A 14,006-nucleotide genomic window follows, 5' to 3' on the forward strand; every position below is an offset into this window, starting at 1 on the left:
TATATTTCACTATATTGAAAAGGCGTAAAAGGTAGGCACACAATTGCTCTTGGGTAGTCCCTAATGCACCGTAAAATGGGCCACAAGCCCACAAACGATTTCAATCGCGATTTGGGATACATCCAAACGGTACTAAATAAAAATGGTCACATTAGAATGTAAGCTTCACAAGAAACTGCACATGGCCACCCTTATAATAAGGTTTGACCAACGAACATGACCAGACAACGAGGCGGATCTTCTACAACTTTGTGTACAGTAAGCTTATTCTACAAACGCTGCGTGTGGGGCCACATATAATGTAGAATGGCATCTAATCCGTCCAAAAGGGTCAGTCAGCAATGATAGCGAAACTCCCTAGAAATCAGAGAAATCCAACCGTCAAGTCCGCCAGCAAGTGAATTAGGCTGTCTTTGGGTGGTTGTCCATTTTTTCCTATGGTGTGGTCCACCTGATGATTTTATAGACATAATTTTTTAGAAAAATCCATCATAATGGTGGGGTTCACTTGATGCACAGGTTGGATTGAATAATACGGGCCACACATAGAAACCGATAGGCAACCACCCAAAACCGTTCGATTCCTCTTGTGGCCAACATGATGGTTGAATGGGCCTGATTTTTTAAGGGTCTTGTTCTTTCATGGAGCTACCATTTCTGGAAAGATGGGATGCAATAAATATACCGATGTGGACCCCACCCACATTGTTTGTAGAGCTACCTTATTCTACATACGTTTGCAATGCATCCAGCCTCAATAACTAAAGAAAAGATGCTATGCAAGCGTGCATAACATAATAGTAAACGATAAAGTCACCATGCAAGGTGCAAACCCTAATTATAAACCTCCAATCCAACTATTCCACGCTTAATCCGAACGTTGGTTTGGTGGGCCACCATGATTTACGACTGTGAACCCTCCATCAATGACGAGGTTGTGTCCACTGATGAAAGCCGACTCATCAGAAGCAAGGAAAAGAGCCGCATCAGCGATGTGGTGAGGCTTCAACACAATCCCCTTTAAGTTAGAAATCGCACAACAGTTAGCTTCCAGCTGGGTAGGATCCAAGTTGTCGATCTTGCAAGCCAACGGCGTAGCCACACCGAAAGGTGAGATGCAATTAACCCTGATTCCATACATCCCAAGCTCAGATGCCGTTGATCGGACAAGGCCCACCAAAGCATGCTTCGATGTGGTGTATGCATGTGGGCCAGTTCCTCCCAAGCATGCAGCCACGCTAGCCGTGCATATGATCGATCCACGTGTCTGCCTCGCCACCATCGCTTTAGCTGCATGCTTGATAGCTGCGGCCGCTCCACGAACGTTGGTAGCCATGGTGTTGTCCATCTCCCCTATATCCATCTCCAGAATACCGCAGATGGGACCCATGATGCCTGCATTGCTAAACAAGATATCTAAACGGCCATAATTCTCTAATGTGTTTGCTACTGTCTGTTCGACCTGCTTCTCGTCCCGTACATCGCAATGTACATAACATGATCGATCTGGTCCGATGGAAGCCACTACCTGTTGGCCCAGTTCATCTTGGACGTCTGCGATTACGACACGTGCCCCGTTATTAGCGAACAAACGTGCACTGGCCTCACCTATGCCACTGGCTGCACCAGTGATAATAGCCACCTTACCTTCCAACCTAAAAGATGAAAACATGGGTCTTTAGATATGTTAGATAGGGTGCAAGAACATAGGTTGTATGAGAAATAATCCATTGCATGAAAGCTAAAAACCCTAGAAAAATCTTTGTTGTTGGAGGGAAAGAGCATCACCTTGCCTGAGACATGGATGGAATCCTTGAGATGGCTCTACTAGATTTTTGTTTTTCGATGGTCTCTTTTGCATATATGAACTTCAAAGAACGGTTGGAAGAGGTTTTGCTAGTTCCACACGCATGGGAACCTAGACAAATATGGTACATTTATGAAAAATCTGAGCTTTCCATCTGGTTGGGCTTAATACTTGGCTTTTCTGCCTCAAAGATTTGACTGTTTCATTCCTCAGGTGGGCCACAATTTTGAAAGTAAACCAACGGTTAAAAACGATTTTTCTAGGTACATTTTTTGTATTATCCCGTGGCCCACCTGAGGTCTAAAATGGTCTAATCTATTGGCAAAGCCATACCTGATGGGAAGTTATGGTACACGTGTTACATATTGGCGGGTGTATCTACGTGTGGATGCGCAGGGCTCCTACACGCGTGTGGAATTAGTAAATCCACGGTCTGTATTTTGAACCGTCATCAATGACGTACATTTCGTAGCCTTATGAGAAATTTGCGACTGTGGGCCCCACCTTTTATCCAATGGTTTTTCGGAGGCAATACAAACTTAAATTGCGAACTTAGACTTTCTCGTACGAACAGCGAAATTGAGGACGAAGATACCCCTCCCTTCCTTTCGAAGACGAGCGCTGACGCTCCTCCAACGGAGAGTTGCTCAAAAGAGATCAAAGTTACATGGCCCACAGCTATGTATTTATTATATCCACAGCGGTCATCCATATTTCGAGATCATTTCGGAGCATTATCCAAAAAAAAAAATCATATCCAAAGATCAACTGGACCACACCACAAAAAGCAGCGGGAAAATTGATTTTCACCGTTAAAACTTTTGTAGGGCCCACCATATTTATTTTCCATCCAATATATTCATAAGGTCACAAAGGCCTGGATGAAGAGGAAAAACAAATTTCATAATGATCCAAAACTTCTTTAACCCTAAAAGGGTTTCAGTGGTAGACGTTCAATTCCCCACTGCCTTTCAAAGTGTGGTCTACTTGATAGTTAGATCTGTCTTATTTTTCGTCTCAAGCCTTAATATGAGCTCGCCAAATAGATGGACGGTTTGGATATAACACAGACCTCATGATGGGACCCACAAAAGCACAAAGAGTTTTTTAAAAAAATTATTTTTTTATTTTTTTATTTTTACAAGGAGAACTTTTTCCCCTTTCAATTTTCTCTAATACATAATTATATATAATGTATATATAAGTATATAAAAATATTTTTCTATCTTTTAATTCATTTATTTGTCTATTTATTTAACAAGCATATCTCTTAAACTAAAATGAATTACTTAAACGTACAGCATATGATTTTGGGGTAGGAAAAACTAATTTAGCCAACCAACCTAGTTATTTTCTAAGATTCCATTGGGTCGATGGTCGAAAATTCATTTCATTCACTTCGCGATCAATTTCAATCACTTCACGGTCAAATTAGAAATTGAGCGGGCAAACATGAAATTCAGCGGGGGAAACATGAATTTCAGCGGGGCAAATTAGAAATTGAGCAAGGCAAATATGAAATTAAGCAGGGCAAACTAGAAATTGAGCGGGGCAAATTGAAAATTGAGCGGAGCAAATATGAAATTGAGCGGGGCAAATATGAAATTGAGCGAGGTAAATTGAAAATTGAGCGGGATAAACTGAAAATTCAGCGAGGTAAATATGAAATTCAGTGAGGCAAACTAGAAATTGAGCAGAGCCCACCTTTTATCCAATGGTTTTTACGAAGCAAGACAAACTTAACACACCAACTTAGACTTCAACATACGACCAAAGATTTTTGAATGGGCCTCACACTCAATGTTCAAGATTTTGGTGGGCCCCACATTCACCTATGCACTTTTATTTATTTATTTATACATGGATAACTTTATTCTACCTACATTTTCCTCTAATACATATTTATATATATATATATATATATAAGCATATATAAAAAATTTCTCTCTTTTTTTCATTTCTTTCTTTATTCATTTAACAAGAATATCTTCTAAACCAAAATCAGTTCTTCGATATACCCTATATGATTTTGGGGTAGGAAAAGCGACTTTGGCCAACCAACCTGTTTATTTCCCAAGATTCCATCAGGTCGATGGTCGAAAATCCATTTCATTTACTTCGTGGTCAATTTCAATCAGTTCGTGGTCAATTTCATTCATTTTATTTACTTCACGATCAATTCTATGCATTGCACAATCAATCCGGACAATTCTGCTTCACTTCACGGTCAATCGAGCGGGGTAAACTAGAAATTCAGCGGGGCAAACTTGAAATTCACCGGGGGAAATATAAAATTCTGCGGGGAAAGCTTGAATTTCAGCGGGGCAAACATGAATTTCAGCGAGGCAAATGTGAAATTGAGCGGGGCAAAGTAGAAAATCGACGAGGCAAACATGAAATTGAGTGGGGCAAACTAGAAAGTCAGCAGGGCAAACATGAAATTCAGCGGGGCAAACATAAAATTCAGCGGGGCAAACTGAAAATTGAGTGGGGGAAACATGAAATTCAGTGGAGGAAGCATGAAATTGAGTAGGGGAAATAGCAAATTCAGTGGGGCAAACATGAAATTCAACAGGGCAAACTAGAAATTCAGCATAGCAAACATGAAATTAAGTAGGGCAAACATGAAATTGAACGAAGCAAACTAGAAATTGAGCGGGGGAAATATGAAATTATTGGCTGTTGGACATTTCAAAGACAAAGTGGATAAATTATGAAATATTCAGTGTTGCTTGTTAGACAGTTTACAGGCAAAGTCAATATTATTAATCATTAGTCGATATATCGAGATATATTGAGTTCGATATTATCAAAGGGTCGTCGATATGAGTTTTTCCACCTACCTCAATGGACATAAATCATTAGTTATCAATACTATCGATCCAGACTCGATATTATCGATGACTTACCATTGATATAATCGACCATATATCGATAATATCGACGGCAAAATGTTTCGTATAGGGAATTGTATTGGCTCGATATTATCGACAATGAGTCAATATATCGAGGTTTACATATCGATAATATCGAAGAGTTCTAGATAATATTGAGGAGCACTTTTTTCAAATTTAGGCTGTTTTTAGTTTTTTTTTTTATATATATAAGAAATTTAGGTTATTTTTAGGATCATCCTCCATCCACAATAGGGGCCCTAATTTGAGTGAGTTGATTGGCACGAATACATACCATGTTTATGCACATGAGTGGCTAGTTGTTGCAGTATACTTGAGCCACGACAGATGAACATTGCAGCCTGTTTCACTGTTAAACCTTAAGACAAGTAGGTTTCCTCAATTTCATGTTTCGATGTTACCAACTTCTTAATTATATGAAATAAAATTTGAAAAAATAGCGTTGATACGTGGGAGTTTGGATTATAAGTAACTTGATATAAGCTACGTATGCATTATCTTGGTTTCTACTTCTTCAGCTGAAGTGATTAAGTAACTTTAAGTAAAAAAGTTACTTATAATTGATCTTAAACCGAGCTTACTTATCTCGAATAAGCTACTTATCTACTGCTGTAGGTATACAAAGTAACTTATTCTAGGGTATCCAAACAGGCCCTAAAAGCTAAATACCTTACCCCGTTGAATTTCATGTTTCCCCCGTTAAATTTCATGTTTGCCCCGCTCAATTTCTAGGTTGTCTCGCTCAATTTTAAGTTTGCCCTGCTGAATTTCATGTTTGCTCCGCTAAATTTTTAGTTTGCCCGGCTCAATTTCAAGTTTACCCCACTCAATTTTCAATTTGCCCCGCTCAAGTTCTAGTTTGTCCCGCTCAATTTCTAGTTTGCCTCGCTTAATTTTTCGTCAATTTTCCGTTTGCCCCACTCAATTTCTAATTTGCCCAGCTCAAATTTCAGTTTGCCCCGCTCAAATTCTAGCGGGGCAAACTAGAAATTGAGCGGGGCAAACATAAAATTGAGTGGGGCAAACTACAAATGAGCGGGACAAACATGAAATTCAGCGGGGCAAACATAAAATTTAGCGGGGCAAACATGAAATCGAGCAGGGCAAACTAGAAATTGAGCGGGGCAAACATGAAATTGAGTGGGGCAAACTAGAAATTCAACGGGGCAAACATGAAATGCAATTGAACTAGCTTAACACATAATTGAAATGCAATTGAACTAACCTAACATGAATTCCGATTTCAGTTTGCCCCACTCAATTTATAGTTTGTTCCGCTCAATTTTCAGTTTACCCCGCTCAATTTCATGTTTGCCTCGCTCAATTTCTAGTTTGCCCCGATCAATTTTCAGTTTACCCCGCTCAAATTCTAGTTTGCCCCACTGAATTTCATGTTTGCCCCGCTGAATTTTTAGTTTGCCTCGCTCAATTTTCAGTTTACCCCGCTCAATTTCTAGTTTGCCCCGCTCAATTTTCAGTTTGCCCCGCTCAATTTCAAGTTTACCCTGCTCAATTTCTAGTTTGCCCTGCTAAAATTCATGTTTCCCCCGCTGAATTTCATGTTTGTCCTGCTTAATTTCTAGGTTGTCCCGCTGAATTTTATGTTTGCCCCGTTCAATTTCTAGTTTGCCCCGCTCAATTTCATTTTTGCCCCACTCAATTTCTAATTTGCCCTGCTGAATTTCATGTTTGCCCCACTCAATTTTCAATTTGCCCCACTCAATTTCATGTTTGCCCTGCTCAATTTCTAATTTGACCGTGAACTGATTGAAAATGACCACGAGGTGAATGAAATGGATTTTCGACTATCGACCCGATGGAATCTTGGAAAATAACTAGGTAGGTTGGCTAAATTAACTTCTCTTACCCCAAAATCATATGTTGTATATTAAGTGATTCATTTTAGTTTAGGAGATATACTTGTTAAATAAATAGATAAATAAATGAATTAAAAGATAAAAAAATATTTTTATATACTTATATATACATATTTACATAATTATGTATTAGAGAAAAATATAAGGGGGAAAAAGTTCTCCTTGAAAAAAAAATAAAAAAATATAGACTGCCGCAGCAGTGTCGCCCACGGCGGTCTATCTTTATTTTTTTTTAGCTCAATGTGTGCTTTTGTGGGTCCCATCATGAGGTATGTGTTATATCCAAACCGTCCATCTATTTGGCGAGCTCATATTAAGGCTCGAGATGAAAAATAAGACAGATCTAACTATCAAGTGGACCACACTGTAAAAGGCAAAGGGGAATTGAACGTCTACCATTGAAACCCTTTTAGGGGTTACAGAAGTTTTGGATCATTATGAAATTTGTTTTTCCTCTTCATCTATGCCTTTGTGACCTTATGAATAAATTGGATGGAAAATAAATGTTATGGCTACAAAATTTTTAACGATGAAAATCAATTTTCCCGCTGCTTTTTGTGATGTGGTCTAGTTGATCTTTGGATATGATTTTTTTTTTGCATAATGCTCCGAAATGATCTCGAAATATGGATAAACGTTGTAGATATAATAAATACATAGCTGTGCGGCCGTGTAACTTTGATCTCTTTTGAGCCGTTCGTACTATTCTCAGTTGGAGGAACGTCAGCGCTTGTCTTCGAAAGGAAGGGAGGGGTATTTTCGTCCTCAAATCCGTTATCCGTACCAGCAGGTCTAAGTTCGCAAGTTAAGTTTTTATTGTTTCCAAAAAACCATCGGATAAAAGGTGGGGTCTACAGTCGCAAATTTCTCTACCCTTATTCCAGACTCATTTATTGTAGGGTCCTTAGCCCTAGCAACGGACCGGATTCGTCTACAACACTTGTTTCACGCTTGGCGTAAAACACCCGACGACTCTGTGGGACCCACCATGTTGTATTTGTAAAATCTACTCCGCCCATGTGAAACACGTGCTGGTGGCTGCATCAGACAGACACAAAACTCAGGTGGGCCACACTACATGGAAAAATGAGGATGGGATCGAACAATAGTGTGGTTTTAGTAACAATTTTACATTATTTTCACTGATGTGGCTCACATGATTTTTCTATCAGGCTTATATTTTGTATTTACGTCGAACATAATGCTTCTCACACGATGGACGGAGTGGATCTTATGTATAAAATATGATGGGCTCCACAGAGCTTGATGTTTTACGGCCGACAGGTGTTGTGTGGACTAATATTCCTTGTCCGTTGCAAGTGTATAGTTTGCTGAGGCGCAGGATGTCACTCATGCATGTGATTCGGACCGTTGATACAACAGGCCATTGACCACAACATGCATGGGAGTACGGAAAAGCTGCCAGGTTGTAAGATCAAAGCTTCCCTTGAATGTAGGCGATTTGTGTAATTTTTTCTTTTCTTAATCACCTACGTGTAGGCAATTGATTGAAGGGTTAGGATCGTTCCATCAGGATGACTTTTAGGTGTCTCCCATCATCCACGGTGGGGCCTATCCAATAAAGCATCATAAGCTGAGCAAAAAACTTTAAATATTCTGGCAAAATGTAATAGATGATACACAGGAACTTATAAATTCCTTAAAAACTGCAAAGCAGATTCCAAATAACTTATAAGAAAGATTACAAATACAAAAGCTACCTGAATAATATTGAATTTGCATTTCGGTACCTTTTTCTAAAATGTTATCGGTAATTATTATGAGACTACCTACCACCCATGGAGAAAATGGGTCAATGGCTTGGGTGGGCCACTCTAAGAGATTCATGTGAAATCCACACCGACCACCCGGTCACCTCCTGTTAGGCCTAGGCCTCAAAATGATGCTCCGTACATGATGCAGTTGGACCAAATGATAAAAAACAGTGTATAGGACAACACTCACCCTCTAAATGATTTCCATTGATGTGGACCACATGAGTTATTAATGAGCCTAATATTTAGGGTCTAATGCATAAAATTTGGTGTGGAATTTAATGGTTGAAGTGGATTTTATATAATCATCAAGGTAGGCCATATAAAATCATGATAGATGTCTCTCCCAACTTTTCCTTTGATATGGTCCCTTTGATTCCTTGAATCAAAGGTCAGCTTTATTTTTTGGTTCTGAATATAACGTGGGATTACAAACCTAATGGTCGTAGTGAACCTCATATACATGTTATGCTGGGCCCCACAAAAATTTAAGGGTGGACGTCCCAAGGATATTTTTTCATCATACAAGGGAAGTATTTGTTTTCTAAAGGATGGATAGGGATTAAAAAACAGATAATTTTTCCCTGGTGTGATGGAAAAATATTCATGGGATGTCCACCCTTGATTTTTTGTGGGGCCCACCACAATGTGTTTGTGAGGTTAACTCCGACCATTAGATTTGTATCACGTTAGGTCTATGAACAAAAAAATAGACTTGTGATTAAGTGGGCCACACCAAAGGAAAAAGGTTGAGAGAGATGTTCACCCTAGATTTTTATAGTGCCACCTTAATGATCACTCCAACCATCAGACACGGCTTGGGGCCCAAAATTGAGGCCCACATGTGACTTATGTGACCCATAAGACTGAACACGGCTTAAAACATGGGATTAAATGGTATGAAATTGCATTAGGTGGAGTTGTAGAAAGATTATGTCTAAATATACCATGTTAATTTGACAGTCCAATCCTATGTTTGGCACTAAATTCTTTCTTTAGAAAATACATTATATTAAGTGGAACTTGTGTTTAGTGGACTATGAAATTGTAATCAACATACAAAATACTACAACTAATGTCAGTTGTTTGTATGCACATGTAACTTGATTGTCACATGTAAATGACACATATAGATGGACGGCATGGATAAAACACATGCAACAATGTGAGGCCCACAAATGTAATGAATTTCAAAATCTACTAGAAATCTCATAGTATCTTTTGTTAGGGCTGGATCCAATTATTCTCATTGTTTCCAAATGTCAAATGGAATTTATAGCGGATCAAATGCAATTATATGCTACCTAATCTCACGTTTAGCCATATGGGCTTTATTATGTAACACGTGAAATTCTCATTACTATGTAAAGTATGAAAACTATTAAAAACGGTTGAAAAGAAGAAACAACGCTAAATGATAAAACCCAACAGGGTGAGGTATCCATGGGCTATAAGAAACCCATTGAGTCTATAATTCAAGATACATGAAAATAAAAATAAAATATCAAAGCATTATCTAAATGTGGGAAAAAGCATTGTTGTCAGCTATTTGTAATCAAACGGCAGATCTGTCCTCTTTGAACCTTCTCCAAACAGGACCTAAATAAAGGGCAACAAATTGGTATTTTTTTCATAACTACAAATTGGTACGTAGTTAACTGTTGAAGAAAAGCCCAAGATTTGTGGCTCTCATGATCTAATATGGGAGATTTCTGTATAAAAATTAATGGTGGGCCCAACTAACTAATGATCTTGATCGATTGAACCACTTGTAGGTGATCATTTCATTTTATTTTTTTTTCCTATGAATAGGGATTGGATATTAACAAGTGGTGCAATGTGTTGGATATGGGGTCATGGGGTCCACTTGTGAATAATTACTAATGGATGGGTCCCACAAGAGCTTCTCTCCTTTTCCTTTTCTTTATTATCTTATTGATTTAAAGTTGATTTTGAGAAATGTAATGAGACCTTTTTACTCCTCCATAATGGTAAGGTGGATTATTAATTGTACATGCATCATAAATTTTATTTCGTAAAAGTCTTATATTATGTAGACCGTCGTCTCCTGCACGCTCGCTTTTTTATACTGTCTTTCACAACTATAAGTCTATAATCGAAGAGAAAAAAAATCAAAAAATCAAAAAAATCAAAAACTTGGAGAAAATGCAAAAGCCTCAAGAGCTGCCACATGGGCATGCCAGGTCAAAGGGCTATTCTCCTTCTTTCTTTTTAAGATTTAAGGTTTATTAGAATACATAGGTATGTACTGCAATATGATGCTTTTGGACTATAGCCGTTGGATTTGGGTCATATTCGGTGATCTAAAATGTTGATTTGACAAAATTACAAAGACAAAGATGTATTCCTTGAAAATAATATTCAAGGTCAGAAAATCCTGTACTTCTAAAGCAATGGCCCACAGAGAAATGGTAAAAGATATACAGCATAAAATTCTAAACAATCAAAACACTAAAGTATTCGAATGAGTTATGTATCTTCCATCTGCAGCGAGGCCCTTCTTGTCAACGGTTTGGATCATTGAAAATAAGCCGGGATCAAACTTCCATAGCCCCGACCTATCATATTGCTGTAGGTAGGATAGTATCGTAGCAAACCTCTTTGAATTGAATTTTAGGCGAAGAATCATGTGGGTGCATGTGGGGGCACCGGAAATTCAATTCATCAAATGAAGAGAAAACGGATTGAGAAGATCTTTGGTACTCTGGCAGGGTGTGATGGATGGTCCGTTGGAACTAATAAATTATTTAAAAATTGCATGTTTGGATTCCACGTGGTTCAAATTAGACCGTCCAATTTATGTATACGAGTATAGATGTAACATACAATGAAAATCGCAGTTATTGGATTATCTTACTCGGACGTGAATTCCCTCCCCCAGGAAGTTCCTGTGGTCGGAAGCTATGTGAGGGCACGCAGAGATGTCTATGACAAATCCATTCCGTCCATCAGTTTCTCAAGACTATAATAGACCAGAAGATAGAAAATCAGGAAGACCCAAAACTCAATTAGGCCACACCACATGAAATAGTGGGGATTAAACGTCCATCATTACAAACTTTGTGGGCCGTGGAAGTTTTTTACCAGGATGATATTTGTGCAGACAGTTTATCTGATTGGTAATAACACTATGAACGGTTTGGATGGCATATAGATATCATGTTCGGCTCCAGGAAAGTTTCAATGGTGGACATTTCTGTTATAACGCTTGGTGTGGCCCATCTTGAGAATCTGTCCGTACTTCGGTCTTGAGAAACTGATGGACAGAGTAGATTTCTCACGGCCATGTCTGTGGGCCCACCCAGCTTCTAACCATACAAACATTTTTGTGGCTGGGGGCATAGGCAATTCGCGTACATCTGACTCTCAAAATTTTGAATATTAATTGGACGGTTGAAAACGAAAATTCAATCCTCTTATGACAACAGACAAGTGTCCACCAATCAGACACTGAGATTGTGCAACCAAACTGGATTTTGGACTGTGATTAAGTCACATTGAGTTTTACAATTTATCTGGTTTAATATGAATTAATGCCTGCCACGTGGATTATTTTGAAGTGCCCAGCATCATAAACAGCAAGGGGGTGTTTGGCGCATGGGAAGGATTAGGTAGGATGGTATTCAAAAAAGATAATTATTACACGTGGCAGGGATAGTCCCATGATTCTATGGGATAAGCTTAATTCCATTCTATGTTTCATTTGAAACTATTGGCAATAACACATATGTTATATCCAAATTGTTCATTTGTTTTGTAACCTCATTTTATGGCATGGACTTAAAAATGAAGCAAATCCAAAACTTATGTGGCCCTAAAAAAGTTTTCAATAGTCGGTATTCAATCTATTCAATCTCCGATGCTTTCTATGGTACAGTTCACTTGAGCTTTAGATCTACCTAATTTTTTTGGGCTCCTGCTCTAAAATGATCTCGAAAAATGGGTGGATGGTGTGGATATAGCTCACACATCAAGGTGGGACCTACACAACTTGCTAACATTGAGTGGAATTGGCACAGGATCCAATGCAATTCCATCTAATCTAATTATGAGCTTTTCCATTCTTCCCAAGTATTGAGTGGATTTGGCACGGGGCCAAATGTAGTTTCATCCTACCTAATCCCATCTAATATCATGCGCCAAACGCCCTCTTAGAATCCCATCTAAGGGGTGTTTGGCGCATGGTATTAGATGAGATTAGATGGGATGGAACCACTAAGGGGGTGTTTGCGCTGGGATGGGAATAAAAAAACATAATTATTACACATGGCAGGGATTGTCCTATGTTACCATAGGATAAGCTTAATTTCATGATACGTTTGTAATACAGCAGTACATTGAATGGATATACCCACCATCATTTAAAACTATTGAGAATAACACATATGTGTTATATCTAAACCATTCATTTGTTTTATAACCCCATTTTATGGCATGAGCCTAAAAATGAGGTAGATCCAAAACTTATGTGGCCCCACAGAAGTTTTCAACGGTGAGTATTCAATCCCCATTGCCTTTTATGTTGGGGTCCACTTGAGCTTTAGATCTACCTGATTTTTTGGCCCATGCTCTAAAATGATCTCGAAAAATGGGTGGATGGTGTGGATATAGCTCACACATCATAGTGGGACCAACCCAACTTGCTAACATTGAGTGAATTGGCATGGGACTCAATGCAATTCTATCTAATCTAATTTCAAGCTTTTCCACTCTTCCCAAATATGGAGTGGAATTGGGACGGGACCAAATGCAATTCCATCCCACCTAATCCCATATAATACCATGCGCCAAATGCCCCCTAAGAGGATTCAATAACTTGAAGGCGGATTTTATGTTCACATGTCGGCCATTCAAGGGACAAAAATACACTGAACTTGTTGTTAGAATTTTAAGAGTTTCTCGAACACAACGGAGGATAGAAGAAAACGATAACAAAATGATTAGATCTATCAAGTTCAAGGCTCGACTTGAATAGTCAATTTCTCAAGACAGATTTGCTGCCTTTTTTCTGGAAGTTCCAGCAAGTGCAAACGAAGGAAATCTGCAAATTGTCTTCAGGATACAATGAACTCTCAATCCGATTTTCAACACGAAAATTTGCACATTTAAGTGTTGAATAGATCTCTAGTTTTGACACCGATATGCCTTAAAACGTTCAGAAATACTCAGCAAGAGATTAGATCGAGGGTAATTGTACAGGAGATGATATAAACTCAAGGATTAAGAGTTCGTACTTCTGGATTATAGTATCTAGGATTTATATCAATTGAAGGGTCATGGATTTCTTCCTGAAGAGATGCTAAAGAGCCTCTTCAAGAAATCCATACCCATTCACAGTAAATAATTGCTTTTCCATGAAAGGACATGACTATATGTCATATGGCAGTTATTTCTGTACCCATTCAGACAGGAGCAGTTATCCAACAGGAAAAACTGTATCCACATAAGCGACACATGGCATAGGTGCCACATGTACAATCATGTCACAATTACTCTCAATTAGCCAAAAAAGGTAATAAAACATCAGGATACTATGGCCCAAAAAAATTGAACCGTGTGCCAAAAAGACTAAGGCTCTTATTGCTCCTTGCGACGATGCGAACGTGTGAAA

General features: G+C 38.6%; 1 protein-coding gene across 1 annotated transcript; it reads right to left on the bottom strand.

Moving 5' to 3' along the window:
- Nucleotides 1-844: 844 nt before the first annotated feature.
- LOC131225990 (short-chain dehydrogenase reductase 3b-like) lies at nt 845-1,672 on the bottom strand. The gene has a single exon (XM_058221623.1). The coding sequence runs from the start codon at nt 1,670-1,672 to the stop codon at nt 869-871; it is 804 nt and encodes a 267-aa protein (XP_058077606.1). The 3' UTR covers nt 845-868.
- Nucleotides 1,673-14,006: the final 12,334 nt, after the last annotated feature.

Source organism: Magnolia sinica, chromosome 14 (genome assembly GCF_029962835.1).
Source record: "Magnolia sinica isolate HGM2019 chromosome 14, MsV1, whole genome shotgun sequence".
Taxonomy (NCBI): Eukaryota; Viridiplantae; Streptophyta; class Magnoliopsida; order Magnoliales; family Magnoliaceae; genus Magnolia; species Magnolia sinica.

Coding starts and splice junctions, on each gene's coding strand:
- LOC131225990 (XM_058221623.1), bottom strand. CDS start 1,672: ATGTTTTCATCTTTTAGGTTGGAAGGTAAGGTGGCTATTATCACTGGT.